The sequence below is a fragment of the Antedon mediterranea genome, chromosome 6 (genome assembly GCF_964355755.1).
Source record: "Antedon mediterranea chromosome 6, ecAntMedi1.1, whole genome shotgun sequence".
Classification (NCBI taxonomy): Eukaryota; Metazoa; Echinodermata; class Crinoidea; order Comatulida; family Antedonidae; genus Antedon; species Antedon mediterranea.
The window spans coordinates 25,085,910-25,106,794 of record NC_092675.1 but is presented as its reverse complement, the minus strand read 5'-3'; the positions used below and the strand labels follow the sequence as shown (position 1 = coordinate 25,106,794).

The window sequence follows — 20,885 nt, the reverse complement described above, 5'->3', positions numbered from 1 at the left end:
ACCATATAAAAATATATATAAATCTTAAAATCTAACAATACAAAATTATACAATTTTACTAATTTTATTACAAAAACAATTACAACGGTAAAAAAATAGATCAATAGAATTATCTTTAACAACACAATTATTAAAAAGAAGACAAATACGTGAAATAAATCCATTCTTGGTAACATTAACACGACAATACGGCACATAAAGAAGATTACATTTGGAATTACGAGTACGACAACCAACAGCTTTAACATGAAACGAAAACAAGGAGATAAAATTACAATTGAAACGGGAATTCATACATTTATACAAAAACTGAAGATCGAACATAGAAAGACGAGAGACAAGCGAAAGAAGAGAGACAGACAAAGGAGGACAGTGACAAGTAGAATACACAAAACAAACAAAACGATCTTGGACTCTTTGAAGACGGGTACTATGAACAGACGAAAACGAATTAGACACAACACTACAGTATTCAAGATGGACGGACAAGAGAAACATATATATAATACTTAACACAATCATTGTACAATTATTATAAACATTTACCAACATTATTCATAATCATTTTATAAATTGTAACTATACTATAATATATTAACGATTAATTAATTACCTTTATAGAAATCAGAATTATTATTATTGTTAAAGGTAGAAACTGAAATTGTCGAAAGTGTGTTGACATCAAAGAAGAGGAAAAAATTAACACGAATAAAACAATTAATATTATAGATTGTAACTAGACGCTTGAGCAGAGTACCAAGTAATTTACAAAGAAACCAACGGAAACATCATTGATCCACTATCTTATTTATTGGCAATAATTCTTGTTACTACGATATTAACTAATATTGATTTAAATTAGACCACACGTTAATTAGCCAGCGACGTCAGTCACTGGAAAGTATTACGTGCATAAGCATGGAGCTAATCCTTTTTGTTGGAGTCGCATTTATGCTGCGGTCAGCCAATGCTTGTAAGTATTTGTATTTAAACAATATTCCATTTATTTATGTTTGTTAATTATAAATATAAATCACATAACATGATCTTTGGGGTTGGGTCTACCGGCTCAGCTACAGTGATTAAGTTCACTTAGGTTGACCCTGGTCTCCCAAATTTAAGTTTTGTTTTTTTATGTATAAACTCAAATAGACCAAATAAATAATGAAATGAAATGAACTGAAATTTCTTCATCGCATCTACGAACGTTTGTGCTTGAATGTAGAGTGTCTTTATGATTCAAATCTGTGATCTTTAGCTTGAAGATCCGTGGGGTTAGTTTGTGCTTGAATGTAGAATGTCTTTATGATTCAAACCTGTTATCATTAGCTTCCAGATCCGTGGGGTTAGTTTGTGTTTGAATGTAGAATGTCTTTATGATTCAAACCTGTGATCTTTAGCTTACTGATCCGTGGGGTTAGTTTGTGTTTGAATGTAGAATGTCTTTATAATTCAAACCTGTGATCTTTAGCTTACAGATCCGTGGGGTTAGTTTGTGTTTGAATGTAGAATGTCTTAATGATTCAAACCTGTGATCTTTAGCTTACAGATCCGTGGGGTTAGTTTGTGTTTGAATGTAGAATGTCTTTATAATTCAAACCTGTGATCTTTAGCTTACAGATCCGTGGGGTTAGTTTGTGTTTGAATGTAGAATGCCTTTATGATTCAAACCTGGGATCTTTAGCTTACAGATCCGTGGGGTTAGTTTGTGTTTGAATGTAGAATGTCTTTATGATTCAAATCTGTGATCTTTAGCTTACAGATCCGTGGGGTTAGTTTGTGCTTAAATGTAGAATGTCTTTATGATTCAAACCTGTGATCTTTAGCTTACTGATCCGTGGGGTTAGTTTGTGTTTGAATGTAGAATGTCTTTATGATTCAAACCTGTGATCTTTAGCTTACAGATCCGTGGGGTTAGTTTGTGTTTGAATGTAGAATGCCTTTATGATTCAAACCTGGGATCTTTAGCTTACAGATCCGTGGGATTAGTTTGTGCTTAAATGTAGAATGTCTTTATGATTCAAACCTGTGATCTTTAGCTTACAGATCCGTGGGGTTTTTACATTTCTGTAATAGTTCTGCTAGTTGTATTTTGTATGCACTATCAAATCATCTATTTTTAATTTTTACTAATTACTCTACTTATTTATATTAAATATTATTGCGCTTATTATTATAAGTGAACTTTACCCTCATTTTAGTTTGTAATACTAATTTAGGCCTTTATAAACTTTTTAATTTTTTTTATAACTTATGTATTTTTATTGTTTTACTTCTTGTGTATGTTTGAAGTGCAGTACCACTCCGAAAGTGCTTACTCATGGCAATCCGCAGGGTGCTGCACCGATATTATGTATTTCATGTTGTTTTTTTGAAAATTGTATAACAAAAATAAATAAAATAAAAAATTACATATTCTGTTTTAGATTCTATGTACTTGACTTACACATGGTATGGAAGAATCCATCTTTATAATGGCGCATGGGGCACTGTTTGTGACGATGCCTTCGACATAAACGACGCGAATGTTGTTTGTCGTCAACTAGGATACCCTAGGGCTTCTTCTGCCATAAACTCATGGGGAGCAGGAACGGGAACCATATGGCTTGATAATATGGCGTGCACAGGTTCGGAATCTTACCTGTGGGACTGTGGTCATGCAGGATGGGGTGTTCATAATTGTGGACATTCCGAAGACGCTGGCGTAACATGTGGTAGGTATTTTTCTAGTCAACTGCAGTATACGTCTCCGCGTCAAAAGTTGTAGCACTGCCTTTTTGAATGGCCTATAGCCTTTCCGGCCTTGCATCCGTCAATAATTCACGATGGTTGCATTGAATAAATGTAGGTATGTTATAAAACAAATAATAAATGTTTTGCATTCGTTGATTGGAGAGAATATTTCAATTGATGAAGAATTGACTGCTCTACTTCAACTCGGCTGCGCTTCGTTAAAATAGATCAGTAAATATTTTAATTCATGAATTATTTTCACCATCAAACAAATAAACATTCAATATTTGTATACTATTTATTACAAAAATGTATTCCATGAAAAAATGTTGTCGCGTTATCGTGTGACACACACTGGAAATGAAAATCGCAGCTATTCGCTCTTGTATTGGAAATGGTAGCGCGATCTTTTCTCTGCGAAACGTTGGATCGCGCAAACAAATTTACCTAGTGGAAAACGGGCTTAATCAAACAATTCTTCATCCATAAACATTTGTCAAAAATATTTCCTGCAATATTATCAGCAGAGATGTTTTCATAGACGGTTCTAGGACACCTACCCCCTAGACAGTTACCCCCCGGATGTTTACCACCCGGACAACTACCCCCTTAGGACAACTACCCCTTGGACAACTACCCCTCGGACAACTACCCCCCGGACAACTACCCCCTTAGGACAACTACCCCCTTAGGATAACAACCCCTTAGGATAACAACCCCCCGGACAACTACCCCTCGGACAACCACCCCCTTAGGACAACTACCCCCTTAGGACAACTACCCCCCGGTCAACTACCCCCCGGTCAACTACCCCCTTGTCAACTACCCACCCCCCCCAATCTAAAAGTAGACAAATATATAGGACCGGTTTCTGTAAAAATGAAATCATCTGTTTTTAACGGGTGTTTCGAAACTAGAGACCCGAGACCAGAGACCTGACACGAGACCCAATACGAAAAGGGAGACCTATATTTGGGTCTCCCTTTTCGTATATTAGGGTCTCCCTTTTCGTATAGTGGGGTCTCCCTTTTCGTATAGTGGGGTCTCCCTTTTCGTACGTGGGTCTCCCTTTTCGTATATTTAGGTCTCCCTTTTCGTATTGGGTCTCGGGTCTCATGGTCTCTGGTCTCGGGTCTCTAGTTTCGAAACACCCGTTTTTAACCGATTATTCTGTTTAACAGTACGCTAGGCCCTAGATGTGCTAGATTTAAAGTACCGTATTTATTGAAAAAAACGGCCTGGGCTGTTTATTGTTTAGGTGGTTTTTAGGTGGACATTTATTGGAAGAAATTGTTTATTCAATGGGAGGGGGTATAATCTAATGGAAATAGACGCCGATTATTCCATATGATGTGTCATGAGAGTGACATGGTCACCGTTTATTTGAGGGGAATTTATTTAAAGATCGCCGTTTATTCGGTGAGTGAACATTGAGGTCAAATATCAAAAGTGATATTATTCTTCAAGTGTACAAAAATACAATGACAAATTTGAGACAAAAATTAATTCTTTTAAGACCAGTGGTTATCGAAGCATTGTCCTGACGCAAAAATTATTATTATTATTAGCGAATACAGGGAGTACTATATAATACGTTCGACTATCCTATGATCATGTGTGACAATCTTCAGTTTATACCAGGCTATATTTATGTTCAATCTTTTACTTTTGTTTACAATAATGAATAGTAATTCGTCAAAGTAACGAATTAAAATATAGTTATTAATTCCTATTATACGCTGTTGCAGAGTCAGGTTGTTGAATGGTCTGGGTGGTAGTTGTCCGTCCGGGGGGTAGTTGTTCTAAAGGGATAGTTTTCTGGGTGGTAGTTGTCCAGGGGTTAGTTGTCCTAAAAGATTATTTGCCCTCGGAGTATTGTCCAGGTCCAGGAGGTAGTTGTCCTACGGGGAGTATTGTGTCAGAGGCAGTTGTCCGCGGGGTAATTACCCGGGGGGGGGGGGGGGTAATTCTCCGGGGGTAATTGTCAGTGGTAATTGTTCCTAGGGGGTAATTGTCCGAGGGTAGTTGTCCAGGGGTTAGTTGTCCTACGGAGGTAGTTGTCCTAAAAGATTATTTGCCCTCGGAGTATTGTCCAGAAAGTAGTTGTCCTACGGGGAGTATTGTGTCAGAGGTAGTTGTCCGCGGGGTGAGCGATTTTTTTTTTCGTACATAAGTTGGGGACCCCCCTCATGAAACGTCACAAAATCAACATGAATAATTCATCAGTTAAATTTTCTTGTTCCGTGTGCACCCAAGCGTAGGCCTATAGCAACAAGAAGTGATAACACAAGTGCGGTACGATTCTAGGCCTACCTCCGCGGGTGTCACGAAACCTAAGACCACGAAAGCTCAGACCCCCTAAGACCTAAGATCACGAAAGCTAAGACCCAACACCTAAGATTACAAATACTAAGATATACTACAGCTTAAAAACAATACTTGTTTATCCATACATAATTTTAAACACAGTAGGTTTCATTTATTACCATAAATATAATTTAATACTACCGCAAAACATAGATAAACTCACATTATTTTCGCCCGTTGAGTAAATGTATATTTTTTCTTTACAACAAACAAACTTGACGGGTTGTTTGTTGGTATATATTTACTCCATTGTGTTGGTTCAGAGGATGTTTTTCTTACGCACCTGCCTTTCTTGTATTTTGACTCCAAATTTGTTGACTAACTTTATCCTGAACACCACACTTTAAAATTAGGACTTATAAGTACTTTCAGAAGGAGAAACACATAATAACAAATAAATAAATCCTTTAAATTGATGATTTTACAGATGTGTTTCTTTGTATACTGTAATACTAATGTAACTCCTCGAGCTCCCCATGCTCAATGCTTTTGTTTCTATGGAGCGCCAAAAGAGCAACAATAATAGTACAAGTATAAAAACAGAAAGAAAACGAAACAAAAAAACTTATCATGATTTTTAAATTAAAATTTATTTGCCAGTATTTATTTCTTTGTACTTGCATGATTATACTATTATCATTACAATTTTAATTTTACATTGTTCCATCCACACTGTAGATGGACTCCACAGAGTTTTCAGCCCTCTATATAATTTTTGCTCTTTTGACGTTCCATAGAAACAAAAACATTGAACATGGCCCATGGGGTAGGCATACTGTAGCCTACTGTAGGCTAGTCATTTTGTGTGCGAGAAAAACGTCTGTAAAATCATCAATTTAAAAAATGTATTTGTTACTTTTTATGTGATTCTTTTTCATGAAAGTGCCAATTCTAAGGTGTGGTATTCTATTCAGAATAAATGTTGGGAGTTAAAATACAAGGCAGGTGCGAAAGATAAATATTTGTAATCTTAGGTGTTCGGTCTTAGCTTTCGTGATCTTAGGTCTTAGGGGGTCTGAGCTTTCGTGGTCTTAGGTTTCGTGACACCCCTATCTCCGCTGTTGTTGCGGCGTGCGATTTCATAGAATAGCGGCGTTTCTGTGTGGATTGTCGAAATAATCAGCCTTTAGTTTATGGTGTTTTTAATATAATTTATTACTAAAGAATTACGTGTTAAAATTATAGTTTCTATTTTAATACTATTAGGCCTAATTATTAGTCTCTAAACCCATGTCTATTCTAGGCCTAGTAGTAGCTGTGTAGGTGGTGTGTGTGACGTGTGTGTGGATGACACAATCCGAGTAATAAGTCAGCAAAATTAAACAATAAACATTACACAAAAATACATTTTTTATTTTCGTGGGTCTAATCTTCCCATCTCATTTGTTCATATACGCACATTTTTTAAGTTCCTTTAAGTACATGCATATTGTTTGATAATAAAATAGTAGAATTAAAAAAATACAGTACACAAATTATACACATTCTTTATTATTGTGGGTCTAACTAAGCTTTCTTTGGGCTATGTCCAATGAATTACTACTTAGTTTAATGTCTTGCCTAGCTGTCGATTAGCCTCGACTCGACACATTTTGTGTGAAGAAGAGTGCGCGAAGGCAATCACGTGAATTGACTTAGAATCCTAGGCCTACTGTAGAAAGTATCGTATCGCAGTTGTGTAATCACTTCTTGTTGCTATACGCTTGGGTGCACACGGAACAACAAATTTAACTGATGAATTATTCATGTTTATTTTGTGACGTTTCATGAGGGGGTCCCCAACTTATGTACGAAAAAAAAATCGCACCCGGGGAGGAGGGGGTAATTGTCCGGGGGGTAATTGTCCGGGGGGTAATTGTCCGGGGGGTAATTGTTCCTAGGGGATAATTGTCCGGGGGGTAGTTGTCCTAAGGGGTAGTTGTCCTAAGGGGGTAGTTGTCCTAAGGGGGTAGTTGTCCGGGGGCTAGTTGTCCTAAAGGGGTAGTTGTCCTAAGGGGGTAGTGGTCCAGGTGGTGGTTGTCCGGGGGGGGGGGGGGTAGTTTTCCGGGGGTAAATGTCCAGGGGGAGAATATCCGGATACGTTCATAGACCAATGCAATCAGACTCTCTTTATCTCCCAAAACGTGCCTTGTGGTGTCCGCATGCCCAGTCCGAGATGTTTTCATAGACTCTCTTCTCCCATACGTTCTTTGGGATGTGTGCATGCCCAGTCCGAGTCCCATTTGTTTGGTCTTAGTAAACTATAAGCTTCCATGTGATACTGTTTTGTAATGCTTTCGTTCTCTTGAATATAACTAAAGAAGTGGCGTGAAATCAGGGTTTTTATGTTCAAATTCACTTACCTTTTTTTAACTGCATATTAATATTTATTAAGTTTAATAATAATGTATACTGTTTTTAGATACTATGTCATTGACTTATACAACATATGGAAGAATAAATATATTTTATAATGGCGTATGGGGCACTGTTTGTGACGATGGCTTTGACATAAACGACGCGAATGTTGTTTGTCGTCAACTAGGATACCAAGGGGCTATTTATGCTGTCAACTCATGGGGAGAAGGAACGGGAAATATATGGCTTGATGATATGGCGTGCACAGGTTCGGAATCTTACCTCTGGGACTGTGGACATGCAGGATGGGGTGTTCATAATTGTGGACATTCCGAAGACGCTGGCGTAACATGTGGTAAGTAGTTACAATATTATATTGATGACTATTGCTTTAAATTGATCAATCGAATTATGCTGATAGCAACATTTTCTATATTCCGATATAAATATGGAAAACACGTATATATTTTACATGTCTTCAATAGTGACCTTTCCTTTTTAGAAATATCACAATATGAATTTACAATAGGCCTATTGTTTAGGCCTATTTGTATTAACGTTTACAAATTGGAACAGTTTTAACTTTCTTTTATAATATGACCTTTGTATTATTTTGAAACAAATGTAGGCCTAGAGTCAATTAGAAAAAAAAATTATTTACTTGTCTATATTTATCTATAATTTCATGTGTGAATTTATATAGTGAATGAATAAACGGGTCGAATGGTTTTGGCGTACGGCCTAAAGTATGCAATAGTGCCAATGTATTCGTTCTTGTATGGTGGATATTTAAAAAATTGTGTATTGTAAACAAATTTTGAAAGCTGTAAGATCAGATATTCTGAAAATAACAAATGAGAATAACATGATTTAAATAATCAGTAAGCCTACATTTTATTTTAATTGTGAATTTTGATTTAGATGCTGTCAATGATTGTTCACCGAATCCTTGTTCATATGGAACATGTACTGATCATGGAAGTTACTACACGTGCGCTTGTAATGCTGGGTACTCGGGAACCAATTGTGATACAAGTAAATATCATTTTATACAGGAACTTGTTTATTGTGAATTACTGCTGCGAAAAACGTTGGATTCGCGCGAACATATTCGCCTATAGTGGAAAACAGACTTTATTTGTTTTATCATTGGTTTTCTCAGGCTTAATGTACATGAGTTAATTACTATTTTCATCAACATTTTATAACAAAAGAAATTCGCATGAAAACATTCGTCAATGAAAACACGGTTCTCATTGGCGTGATGTTTTAGATCATATAATAAAACTGACATCATCGCAAAAAGAAACGCTAAAGATTATTTTTTTGTTTGTTTTCTATTTAGATATCAATGAATGTTCATCAAGTCCTTGTAACTATGGTTCTTGCTACGACTATGTCAACTATTACACGTGTTCATGTAACAGTGGCTACTCAGGGACATACTGTACTACAAGTAAATGCATTAATTATCTTATTTATTAATATCTTAAAGATAAAACGTGACGAAATCCGCTGACAAACTTATTTTTAATGAAGTATTCATTATGAGTTGCTGATTAAATTTGATAAGAGCTACCATTTTGCTAAATATGAAAATCCCTCCATTTAAGAATACTTCGCCTGTGTTGAGTTAATTTCTATTACTCTGAAATCTACCCACATTTACATACCACATCCTTAGTTAAAAGAAAGTACTTGTGCTGTGTATAAACTATAATTTATTATTTTAAATTTCCTTTTAACATACTTACCCTGTCCGCTTATGTCCATCCTTCTTCCAATCATTCATTCATATCATTTTCCATCCTTTCTAACTATACACATAATTAATTCTAGATTAACGAATGGTTGTCCGAATATCTATCCAAATAATAAACCCATTCAGTTAATCTATCTATCTTTAAATCAGTCTTAAATCTCTTAATCAGTTTTATAATTGCTTTATAGACATCAATGAATGTTCGTCATCGCCATGTGTATATGGTGCCTGTGTTGATGCGGTCAATCAGTACTCTTGTTCATGCAATGCAGGGTACTCCGGAACACATTGTGAAACAGGTATAATATCATCATCTTTTTTCGTATTATAAAAGGTGTAACCACAGAACCGGCATATAATCACGGATTAAATATGTAGGCCTACATAGCTACATCACATGAGTAATTTCGTCTAATATAAATAATGTATTCTGAACACATTTGGAACCAGTCAAATTGTTGTAGGCTTATAGTGGATAGTGAAAACGGATATAATATATAATATAATTTTAAATACACAGAAATCAATGAATGTTCGTCATCGCCATGCCAGAATGGTGGTGCATGTAATGATGCAGTCAACCAGTATACCTGCAGTTGTAATGCCGGTTACTCTGGGACACATTGCGAAACAGGTAATAATGTAATTAGGCCTACAGTTAGTAAACATGTAATTACAGCAATGCAGTAAAGTTAATAATAGTAGTTAGCGATAGATACAGTTAGCAATAGTAAATACAGTTAACGATAGTAGTCACAGTTAGCGATAGTAGATACAGTTAGCGTATAATAGTTACAGTTAGCGTATAGTAGTTACAGTTAGCGATAGTAGATACAGTTAGCGATAGTAGATACAGTTAGCGTATAGTAGTTACAGTTAGCGATAGTAGATACAGTTAGCGATAGTAGTCACAGTTAGCGATAGTAGATACAGTTAGCGTATAGTAGTTACAGTTAGCGTATAGTAGTTACAGTTAGCGTATAGTAGTTACAGTTAGCGATAGTAGATACAGTTAGCGTATAGTAGTTGCAGTTAGCGTATAGTAGTTACAGTTAGCGATAGTAGATACAGTTAGCGATAGTAGATACAGTTAGCGTATAGTAGTTACAGTTAGCGATAGTAGATACAGTTAGCGATAGTAGTCACAGTTAGCGATAGTAGATACAGTTAGCGTATAATAGTTACAGTTAGCGTATAGTAGTTACAGTTAGCGATAGTAGATACAGTTAGCGATAGTAGATACAGTTAGCGATAGTAGATACAGTAGGGAGTTGTAAAATAATTATTTTATTTTTGCAATTTGTAATTTTTATCTTTTATTTTAAAATAAAACAAACAAACACATTTTACAACTCCCTGGTTACAGTTAGCGATAGTAGTTACAGTTAGCGATATTAGTTAAAGTTACGGCGATAATGTACAGTTAGTGATAGATACAGTTGATCTAATCAACAGAATCAAGCAATCGAATACAAATAAAATTTACTTCATAGACTAAACAATACATAACTAATGTGAGCTAGAAATCTCTTTAGTAATTTCATTTAGTGCTGTATTTGTATTTCAGACATTGACGAATGTGCTTCAAATCCATGCAACAATGGTGTTTGCAATGACGCAGTGAATATGTATACATGCACATGTAATGCAGGATATTCTGGAACATACTGTGACGCAGGTGAATACTCAATACTACTACAATTAAAATAACCGAGCAGTTTGGTAATATATTGGCCAATCAAATAACCTATCAAACAGTTCATCATTCTTTCTCATTAACCTTATCTTTAGCATTGTCTACGTCATTTACACCTAATAGGTCATCTACTCGTTTTTATATTCGCATAAACAACTACTAAACAAACTATTCCCTCTCTTTGGACCCCCCTATGTCCATCTTTCTTCCAATTATTAATTAATATCGTTTTCATCCATTCTAACTGTACGCATAATTCTTTCCAGATATTAACGAATGTTCGTCATCTCCATGTGTGAATGGTGGATGCAATGATCATGTTAACCAATACACTTGCACCTGCAATCCGGGGTATTCTGGAACTAACTGCGATACAGGTAAAATATCTGCTAAGTTAAATGTTAAGTCCTGTATATTTACACGATTAATTAATCAGATAATACCAACTATCCAAAAAGGCAATACAAGAACGTAAGCACAACGCAAATAATTTGACCAATCAGGACGCAATAAATGATGATCTATCGCGTCGTGAAGGATACAATTACACTGCGCTTACGTCCTTGCGTACGTGCAACGCAATCGAGTTGAAAAATGATCTGACTATACTAGCCACTGTTCGAATAATCCATCGATTGTGATTGGTCAAATCACTTAAGTTGCGTAAGTGGGAACCAAGCTTAAGTGGAAAGCAAGAACAAATAATGAATAGATGAACATAAAAAAGAATCATCACTAGATTGTAGTAATAAATAAAGATGTGTGTGCAATTTGTGTACTCGCATTACAAAACAACATGTTTATATTGTTTTCAGATGTAGATGAATGTGCGTCAACTCCTTGCAACAATGGTGCTTGCACCGACAGTATAAATGAGTATACATGTTCCTGCAATGCTGGGTATTCTGGAACATACTGTGAAACCGGTAATATTCGAGACACATTTTGTATAATTCATACATTTCCTGTGAAGATCTATCTGATAATAGTTACTCATTCAGTCTATTAAGCTAGTACACCTATATATTATCTACACCGGTGCTATCTATGATTAAATACATTTTGAATCAGTTTCTCAATGAGTTTTATAATTGCATTATAGACATCGATGAATGTTCGTCATCGCCATGTGTATATGGTGCCTGTATTGATGCGGTCAATCAGTACTCTTGTTCATGCAATGCAGGGTACTCCGGAACACATTGTGAAACAGGTATAATATCATCATCTTTTTTCGTATTATAAATAAATGTAATACTATAGAACCAGAATAACGGGTAACATACATGTACAGTAGCTATATCACATGAATGGTGATTTCGTCTATAATATGTATACTGTATAAACTGACTTCACCCTTACAACAAATTTGGAACCAACCGAACTATTCGTTAAAATAGTTAATAGTTAACCATTAGATTCACTCATATTAGCAGGGTGTCTTCTTCATAGGGGTTTCATCTTAACAAGCAGGGGTGTGCCAAAATGGTGTACCTGTAAATATAGATGTTTTTCTAATGGCACCAGCTGCCTCCATAAAGTAGCTGTCACATTATACTATGGATTAAATGATAGAGAAAGAATTACATTGTGAATATTTATTTGGAGTTGTATGGAGTGGATAGTGAAAATGAGTATATTACATGTGTTTTTACACAGACATCGATGAATGTTCGTCATCGCCGTGCCAGAATGGTGGTGTATGTAATGATGCAGTCAACCAGTATACCTGCACTTGTGATGCCGGTTACTCTGGGACACATTGCGAAACAGGTAAAAACAACTAATTGCAGTTAACAATGTAGTTAAGTTAGCAATAGTAGATACAGTTAGCGTATAATAGTTACAGTTAGCGTATAGTAGATACAGTTAGCGATAGTAGATACAGTTATCGTATAGTGGTTACAGTTATCGTATAGTGGTTACAGTTAGCGATAGTAGATACAGTTACGGCGATAATGATGTACAGTTAGCGATAGTGCAGTTAGCGATGATGTACAGTTAGCCCATCTACGAATCAACAGAATCAAGCCGTAAAATAAGAAATAAAATCTACTTCATAGATTAAACAATACATAACTAATGTTAGCAAGAAATCTCTTTATTTAGTAATTTAATTTAGTGCTGTATTTTTATTTCAGACATTGACGAATGTGCTTCAACTCCATGCAACAATGGTGTTTGCAATGACGCAGTGAATATGTATACATGCACATGTAATGCAGGTTATTCTGGAACATACTGTGACGCAGGTGGATACTTAAACCAACTATATCAATAAATAAATTATAATTATTATCAATTAATCCATTGACCAACCTTTGGTAATAGATTGATCGGCCAATCAATTAATCAACCTATCAAATGTTCAAGAGTATTTCACAACCACCACAAATATAAACATTAGAAAGTCGCTAGATATTATGGTACATTTACCACTTCACTACGCATATTTTTTTTAGATGTGAATGAATGCGATTCTTCACCCTGTGTCCACGGAGTTTGTGTCGACGCAATAAACCAATACACGTGTCAATGCGACGGCGGCTATAGTGGCACACATTGCGAAACAGGTAATATTTAACAACATTGTTATATACTATTGAATATACAAATATATTATTGTTATATTATGTATGATTAATGGGTACACCCACCGACCTCCTTAACCATTTAAACTTGTTAACATTATGCCTATACAATAACAGAAAGGTGGCTCCATATCGATACGATCAATCCAATTTAAATTTAATGTTTTACCATGGGTGTCACGAAACCTCAGACCACGAAAGCTCAGACCCCCTAAGACCTAAGATCACGAAAGCTAAGACCCAACACCTAAGATTACAAATATTTATCTTTCGCACCTGCCTTGTATTTTAACTCCTAACATTTATTCTGAATACCACACCTTAGAATTGGCACTTTCATGAAAAAGAATCACATAAAAAGTAACAAATACATTTTTAAATTGATGATTTTACAGACGTTTTTCTCGCACACAAAATGACTAGCCTACAGTACAGTAGGCCTACCCCATGGGCCATGTTCAATGTTTTTGTTTCTATGGAACGTCAAAAGAGCAAAAATTATATAGAGGGCTGAAAACTCTGTGGAGTCCATCTACAGTGTGGATGGAACAATGTAAAATTAAAATTGTAATGATTATAGTATAATCATGCAAGTACGAAGAAATAAATACTGGCAAATAAATTTTAATTTAAAAATCATGATTAAGGTTTTTTTGTTTCGTTTTCTTTCTGTTTTTATACTTGTACTATTATTGTTGCTCTTTTGGCGCTCCATAGAAACAAAAACATTGAGCATGGGGAGCTCGAGGAGTTACATTACAGTATACAAAGAAACACATCTGTAAAATCATCAATTTAAAGGATTTATTTATTTGTTATTATGTGTTTCTCCTTCTGAAAGTACTTATAAGTCCTAATTTTAAAGTGTGGTGTTCAGGATAAAGTTAGTCAACAAATTTGGAGTCAAAATACAAGAAAGGCAGGTGCGTAAGAAAAACATCCTCTGAACCAACACAATGGAGTAAATATATACCAACAAACAACCCGTCAAGTTTGTTTGTTGTAAAGAAAAAATATACATTTACTCAACGGGCGAAAATAATGTGAGTTTATCTATGTTTTGCGGTAGTATTAAATTATATTTATGGTAATAAATGAAACCTAACTGTGTTTAAAATTATGTATGGATAAACAAGTATTGTTTTTAAGCTGTAGTATATCTTAGTATTTGTAATCTTAGGTGTTGGGTCTTAGCTTTCGTGATCTTAGGTCTTAGGGGGTCTGAGCTTTCGTGGTCTGAGGTTTCGTGACACCCGTTTTACCATCTATTTAAAAATCTTTTTTACTAGGCGCTAATACCAAATTTACATTGATCAAAACAGCGGGTTGACCGGTAGTTTCAATTGAAGTTTAGTCAATCCAGTTATCATTGATTTTATTGCTTTAACTTCTTTTTAACAGAAATAAATGAATGTGATTCGTCACCCTGTCAAAATAATGGCGTGTGTAATGACTACGTTAACAGATTTCAATGTACTTGCCCAGCCTGGTACTACACTGACAATTGTTCTGAACAAGGTGAAAACTTTTATAAATAGTGTTATGTAATAATGTTTTAGATGTTTTTACTTTGGTGTATATGTGAGGGCATTGCAAAGATTAGTGAATGAATTTTCAAGTGACAGGCGTTTTAAACAGTGTACTACAGTACACGTGAAAATGCAATTTTGTCCAAATAATACAATACATCAAGGTGCAAAAACAACTTATTTAGGCCTACTTGTTTCCTCAATGTATTTGATATCATTAACCAATCAAATTCCAACCTGTCTTACACATAATAAAAGTAATTACAATTTTTACAGAAAATAGAACTATACTCACGTGTATTGTTTTAATAGTAACTTGAAGTCTTGACTACTACGAATGTGTGTTACCTCAACAGTTTACAGAACTACACGGCTGATATGCAAATGAATAGAATGTTTACGTCATCCATTACAGTTAACGTCTTTGCGCTCCATGAATACGTGCTCATGCTTCGCCTCGTTTTTGTTTCGTTTTTCAGATACTTCGTTAATTATAAGCGACTGTTTAGAAACGGATATCAGCAATGGGCTAACGGGATACCAATATAAAATACTTGCTGCCCGAAGCAAAGTGGAATGCTTATCCTTCTGTCTTTCTTCTTCAAATTGTGCATCTATCAGCTTCAATCCAATGGAAAGTATATGCGAATTAAATTCAGAGACTGGAAGTCTTCCTCGAACCAGTTCTCCTGATATGGTATATTATTCCTGCCCAACTGTTTAAACTACTACAGGTTTGGATACATTTTAAAACATTATTAACAAAATTTTTGCACATGAAGTAGAAAGAGAAATGCTCTCCTGCTTTAACCAATTGCCTTGCCAAGATAGAAACTCATAACAGTCCTTTGATCTTATGTCTGGCTGCGAAAAATAACAACAATACTGTACTATGTACGGCGCACTGTGTCAGTTAAAGCTTGGTTCCCACTAGAACGTAACGCAAGGACGTAAACGCAACGCAAGCGTTTTAACCAATGACAAGCGAAGTTATAGACAGTTAGCAATCACAAGCGAATAAGCCATCGCTTGTGATTGGTCAATTCACTTGCGTTGCGTTACGTCATTGTGTTGCGTCGCTAGTGGGAACCACGCTTAAGGGGCGGCGTGGAACTGATTACCTTGGTGTTTAGTTTTTCACTGTTTTCACTGTATATATACAATTTTGATCAGACTAAAACTAAATATTTATCGCAAATGGACAAGAGAATAATTTATGCATGCCATGACAAACTACTATGATGGGAATGATGTCTTTATTAGTGTTATTACTTTAAATTATAATTTTAATTATTAGTTTGAATTGATGTAAATAAAATGCAAAATTTGTTAAAGATATTTAGATTTTATTTTCCCATTACGATGCAAAAAGATGTTCAAATAATCAGAGCTCATACATTTTCAATTCAATACTAATTCCATTGAAACTATAATGACTTATTCATGCATATCAATTTGGTTTAAATTCATCGTCCATGCTATCTAAACACATCAATACACAATGCAAATCATGCCCTTTCAATCACCTTTTTTGGAATGATATTGCGGAATAATTTTAGGCTTTATAGGCCTATATCTATTTCTATAGACGCAAAGCTGTAAATCCATAGATTTTTATATTCTTAATTTTATTCAATAGATATTATAGCCACTCGTTCAACTGTGTATAAGTATATCAACTTTATTATTTCAAACAAAACAGAGATTTAGAAGTGTCTCATTTTATAGTTAACAAATCTGCACTTGTAGTGTACTTCCTGCCTTTTCATAAACTCGCGTGATTTCTGGAACGGAACGGTCTATTGTCAAAAAATGATTTGATAGTTTAAAACTAATACTTTAAAATCCCTTCGTCTCTGATCACTGCTATTATACAAAGACCAGGTAAAGGTCACAGAATCTTCCATACGCAAACCTAACATCTCCGACACAATTTGACAATTAGTGAAGGCGGACAGACTGTCTGATAGTTAGTCACTCAACGGTAAGTATTATTTTTATTCCGGTATTTCGTAAAAAGCTTATATTTTCTTCTTTTAATCGAACATTTAATAATCCCACTGTTTTTGTAAACTAACTAATAGTGTTCAATACTTAGGCACTAAGTAATGCTAATTTATAATAACTTACTGATTTAAACTTAATAGTAACTCTTTTTTTTTTCTGTACGTAGTTAAATATGTCTGCGCATGTGAAGAAACTTTTTGAAATTGACAGCAAGGTGCTGGAGTGTGGAATATGTCTTCGAAGACTCCGTGATCCAAGAACGCTGGATTGCCTTCATTCTTTTTGTTTGAGTTGTTTGAAGAAACTAATGTCTACGATGGAAGGAAAACTATGCTGTTCCACATGTCGTAAAGAGTTCAGCATGCCAATAGGAGGCTTAGACAGACTTGAAGTAAACCACTTCATCGGAAGGATGTTAGAGTTTACCGACAATTCGATTAACAAAAGAACTTCTTCCTGTATTGGTTGTGGCAAAGACGCAAGTCATTTCTGCTCCGAGTGTTCTGATTTCCTATGTACAACATGCGCCGGTCTACACGGTAAACTCTCTGTAAGTAAGTTTCACAGACTTATGACTCTTGCTGAATATGGTAAACTAGATGACCGTGAAAAACTCTCCGCAAGATCTATGAAATGTCCTGTGCATGAAGAGACACATCTAACGGTATACTGCATGACGTGTAAATTGCCGATTTGTGCAAAGTGCTGCGTCACGACCCACAAAGTACCGGAGCATGATGTCAGGGCAATAGTACAGGTTTTTAAAGAGTATCAGCTACTTGCATCTAAAATCATACAGAAGACTTTAATGGTGGAAGAAAAGCTTGAGGAAGCAATTGATGATATTTCCAAAGTACAAGACAGTCTTAAAGAATCAACAGAAGGTTGTGAAAGACAGATCAATCAATATTTTGAGGAAATTAAATCGATAATTGAGGCTGAACATGAAAATGTTCTCGAAGAGTTAAACGCTTTGAGTACAGAGAAGAATATGAAATTGGAATCCCATCTTGAGCAGCTTCGATTAGCATCATGTAATCTTATTACACTTCGTCGATTGAACTGTAGTCTTGTTAGCAGCGGAAGCCCCAGTATTGCTCTTTTTGCAACCCATAAAGCTTATAATGGTATGTCAACCCTCCTTCGTAATCTACCAAGCCTCGAGCCCGATGATGATGGAAGACTGACATTTATGCCTAGGGAAGGTTTTCTTTCTCGGCTGGAGACTATTGAGCTTGGCGAAGTACAGGAATACAAATCAATTGATCCTCAACAATGTACACTGAGTGTTGGTGAGGAAGGTGTTCAGGTTATTCGTGGTCAGAAATTTGACTTAACGTTAAAAACAAAGGATTCTAACGGGAAAAGGCAGACTCAGACAAAAGGTGAGATTGTAGCAGTTTTGATCGACCAATCTGGAAAAGAATTCGTCACCGAACTTACAAACCAACGCGATGGATCTTACAAGATCGCTGGGGTGTGTGAGGTTGTTGGAAAATGCCGCCTACACATAACAGTATACGATCATCATGTGAAAGGATCGCCGGTGAAAGTTAACGTGGTTGACAGAGGTTTAGAACGTACCATAATGACAAAAAATCTATGGAAAACACCTACGTACAGCGTACATGATATATGTTTTACAAACGACGGTCTTCTTCTTGCTTGCAATAGCACGAGCGAGATCCTCAAATTGGATTATCGTACTGGTAAACTTGCGGGTAATATTGATATTGGCGGTAACAGAAAAATACGTGGATTATGCTTTAGTTCGAGGTCTAAAATAGTTATGACTGATAACTTGTATAGGGAAGTAGTTGTTTGTAAACCAGACGGTAGCTACGTTCGACGATTTGGTAGAAGTTCACTTAAAGATCCAATGGGTGTGTCTGAATGCGAGAGTAACCGGAACGTGTTTGTGGCGGATCAGGGTGGACCTTGTATAGTACAGTTCGCAAAAGATGGCAATATTGTTCGAAGAATTTCAAGAGGTCTGGCTAGTATTGGAGATATGAGATGCCCTATGTTTCTGTCAGTTTTTAGAAAAGGGGGACTTGTAGCGTCGGATTCTGAAAGTAATTGTGTCCAAGCTTTTACGAACGAAGGACGCTACCTTCGGATACTCGGTCAAGGCAGAGGACGTGGAGACGGTCAGATAGAATATCCAACAGGAGTGGTGGTAGATAATGAAGATGACGTCATCATTGCTAGTTATCATAAGATTCAAATATTCAGAAACGATAGATTCATTAAGAGGATCGACAAGGAACAAGATGGTGTCAAGTATCCATACGGATTGGCTGTTCATGCTAGGCATGTTGCTGTTGCGAATTATGGTAATAGCTCGATCAAGCTGTTCACTTATTAGGTAGACCCAGTTTTCTAAATAATTTAATATATTTTAAACTACAATAGAACCCTTATTAAGGAGACACTTTCGGGACCATACAAAAAGTGTCCCCTTAAAGGGCTTTTCACACCTGTTCCGGCACGGTTCCGGTCCGGCGAATCGAACACTAATGTTTCTTTTTCACGACGCTCCACGCGGTCAAGCACCAATCGATATGCGCGTAGCTGCGTAAAAACGAAACATTGACGTTCGATTGGATTTGCCGTCGCTGGATTGGAACCCTTAATAGGTGTATTTCCTGAATATGAGTTGGCCACAGTGTTAAAACATATTATTTCTCCTCGTTCTTTTTACATAAAAAGTGTCTTTTTTAAATAAGGGTGTCCCATGGGATAGCTGGTTGTACTGTATAATACAAAACAGTCATATGTTTTCGTCAAAGGTTATGATTAGTATTATCTGTTACCAACCATACATTTTCATTTTCTTTAACCAAAATCTATTGCAGCACATAAGAAAAACAAGTATAAATATATTAATATACTGTGTATATATAAAAAAAAAGACACCGGTATCAGATCATCTTCAAATTATGATACCATAATACATTCTATAAGCGCATTTTTCCTAGCAGACATTCTCTGTAACAAGGTGTAGTTATATGTGTTTATAGGGTGTACTTATATTATCAAATGTACAATATTGTATAATTCCTACTTTACCATTACTCATAAAGTTAATTGTTTTGAATCACAAGAATCCTTAGGCGTATTGAGTTTTTTTGGCTTTGCACAAAGATATAAAAAATGCCATATCATTTTCGTAATACTAATGTGTAATTATGTTTTCTGTAGATGTTCTAGTCTAGGCTTAATTAGGATACGATCACATTGTCATAGTAATATGTCCCATTGATAGGGTTGGCCGTAGTGTTTCACTGGAAAGTGTTTAGGCTACTATTAGGTGTCACCTGAATAGAGGTGTCTCAATTGTACAGAATTTACACTATAATTAACGACAGCTTACGATAGCTTCATTCACAACACTATTCACAATATTATTAACCCAAATGCACTGTTCATTCACTTGAGAAATTATAGCAGTAATTCCATAAGTTGAAGGCTGTTTTTTTGTAGAGGAGGATCTCATTGATATAATATCAGATAAATACTAATAATTTACTGAACTGTCAGTAAGATTATCATTCTTTTTAAAACAATATTATCTGAACAAAACCTTAATTTGACTAAAGATCTAAATAGGATTAGCTTACTACACTAACTTTCTGAAAGAATATAGTTTAAACGGATATTTTCACATATTAATACATGTTGATTTATTCAGATCAATAAACTGATTTGTTATTACATATCATAATTACTGGCTTATACATTTTATTGTATGATGTTGTTAAGTGCTCTTAAATGCGGGATGGTCGACAGACCATTCATGGTAGCACCCTAATATCAAATCAAATGTTACCTCACTGTTAGACCGAAATTAGTAAATATAT

General features: G+C 35.5%; 2 protein-coding genes across 2 annotated transcripts; both read left to right on the top strand.

The window, feature by feature from the left end:
* Positions 1–911: 911 nt before the first annotated feature.
* On the top strand, positions 912–16,295 carry LOC140051821 (uncharacterized). The gene is made up of 15 exons (XM_072097140.1): positions 912–973; positions 2,427–2,714; positions 7,502–7,792; positions 8,359–8,472; positions 8,783–8,893; positions 9,388–9,498; positions 9,720–9,833; positions 11,162–11,272; positions 11,711–11,821; positions 11,998–12,108; positions 12,555–12,668; positions 13,037–13,147; positions 13,358–13,468; positions 14,888–15,004; positions 15,495–16,295. The coding sequence occupies exons 1-15, from the start codon at positions 919–921 to the stop codon at positions 15,737–15,739; spliced, it is 2,115 nt and encodes a 704-aa protein (XP_071953241.1). The 5' UTR covers positions 912–918; the 3' UTR covers positions 15,740–16,295.
* Positions 16,296–16,950: 655 nt separating this feature from the next.
* Positions 16,951–20,882, top strand: LOC140051469 (E3 ubiquitin-protein ligase TRIM45-like). Its single transcript, XM_072096691.1, has 2 exons — positions 16,951–16,999; positions 17,189–20,882. Exon 2 carries the CDS (start codon positions 17,195–17,197, stop codon positions 19,388–19,390), a length of 2,196 nt encoding a protein of 731 aa, XP_071952792.1. The 5' UTR covers positions 16,951–16,999; positions 17,189–17,194; the 3' UTR covers positions 19,391–20,882.
* The last annotated feature ends 3 nt before the right edge of the window (positions 20,883–20,885 follow it).

Excerpts from the sequence above, each read along its gene's own strand:
- LOC140051821 (XM_072097140.1), top strand. The coding sequence starts at position 919 with ATGGAGCTAATCCTTTTTGTTGGAGTCGCATTTATGCTGCGGTCAGCC. Across the intron at positions 974-2,426 it reads GCTGCGGTCAGCCAATGCTT|ATTCTATGTACTTGACTTAC; the intron begins GTAAGTATTTGT and ends ATTCTGTTTTAG. Across the intron at positions 8,894-9,387 it reads AGGGACATACTGTACTACAA|ACATCAATGAATGTTCGTCA; the intron begins GTAAATGCATTA and ends ATTGCTTTATAG.
- LOC140051469 (XM_072096691.1), top strand. The coding sequence starts at position 17,195 with ATGTCTGCGCATGTGAAGAAACTTTTTGAAATTGACAGCAAGGTGCTG.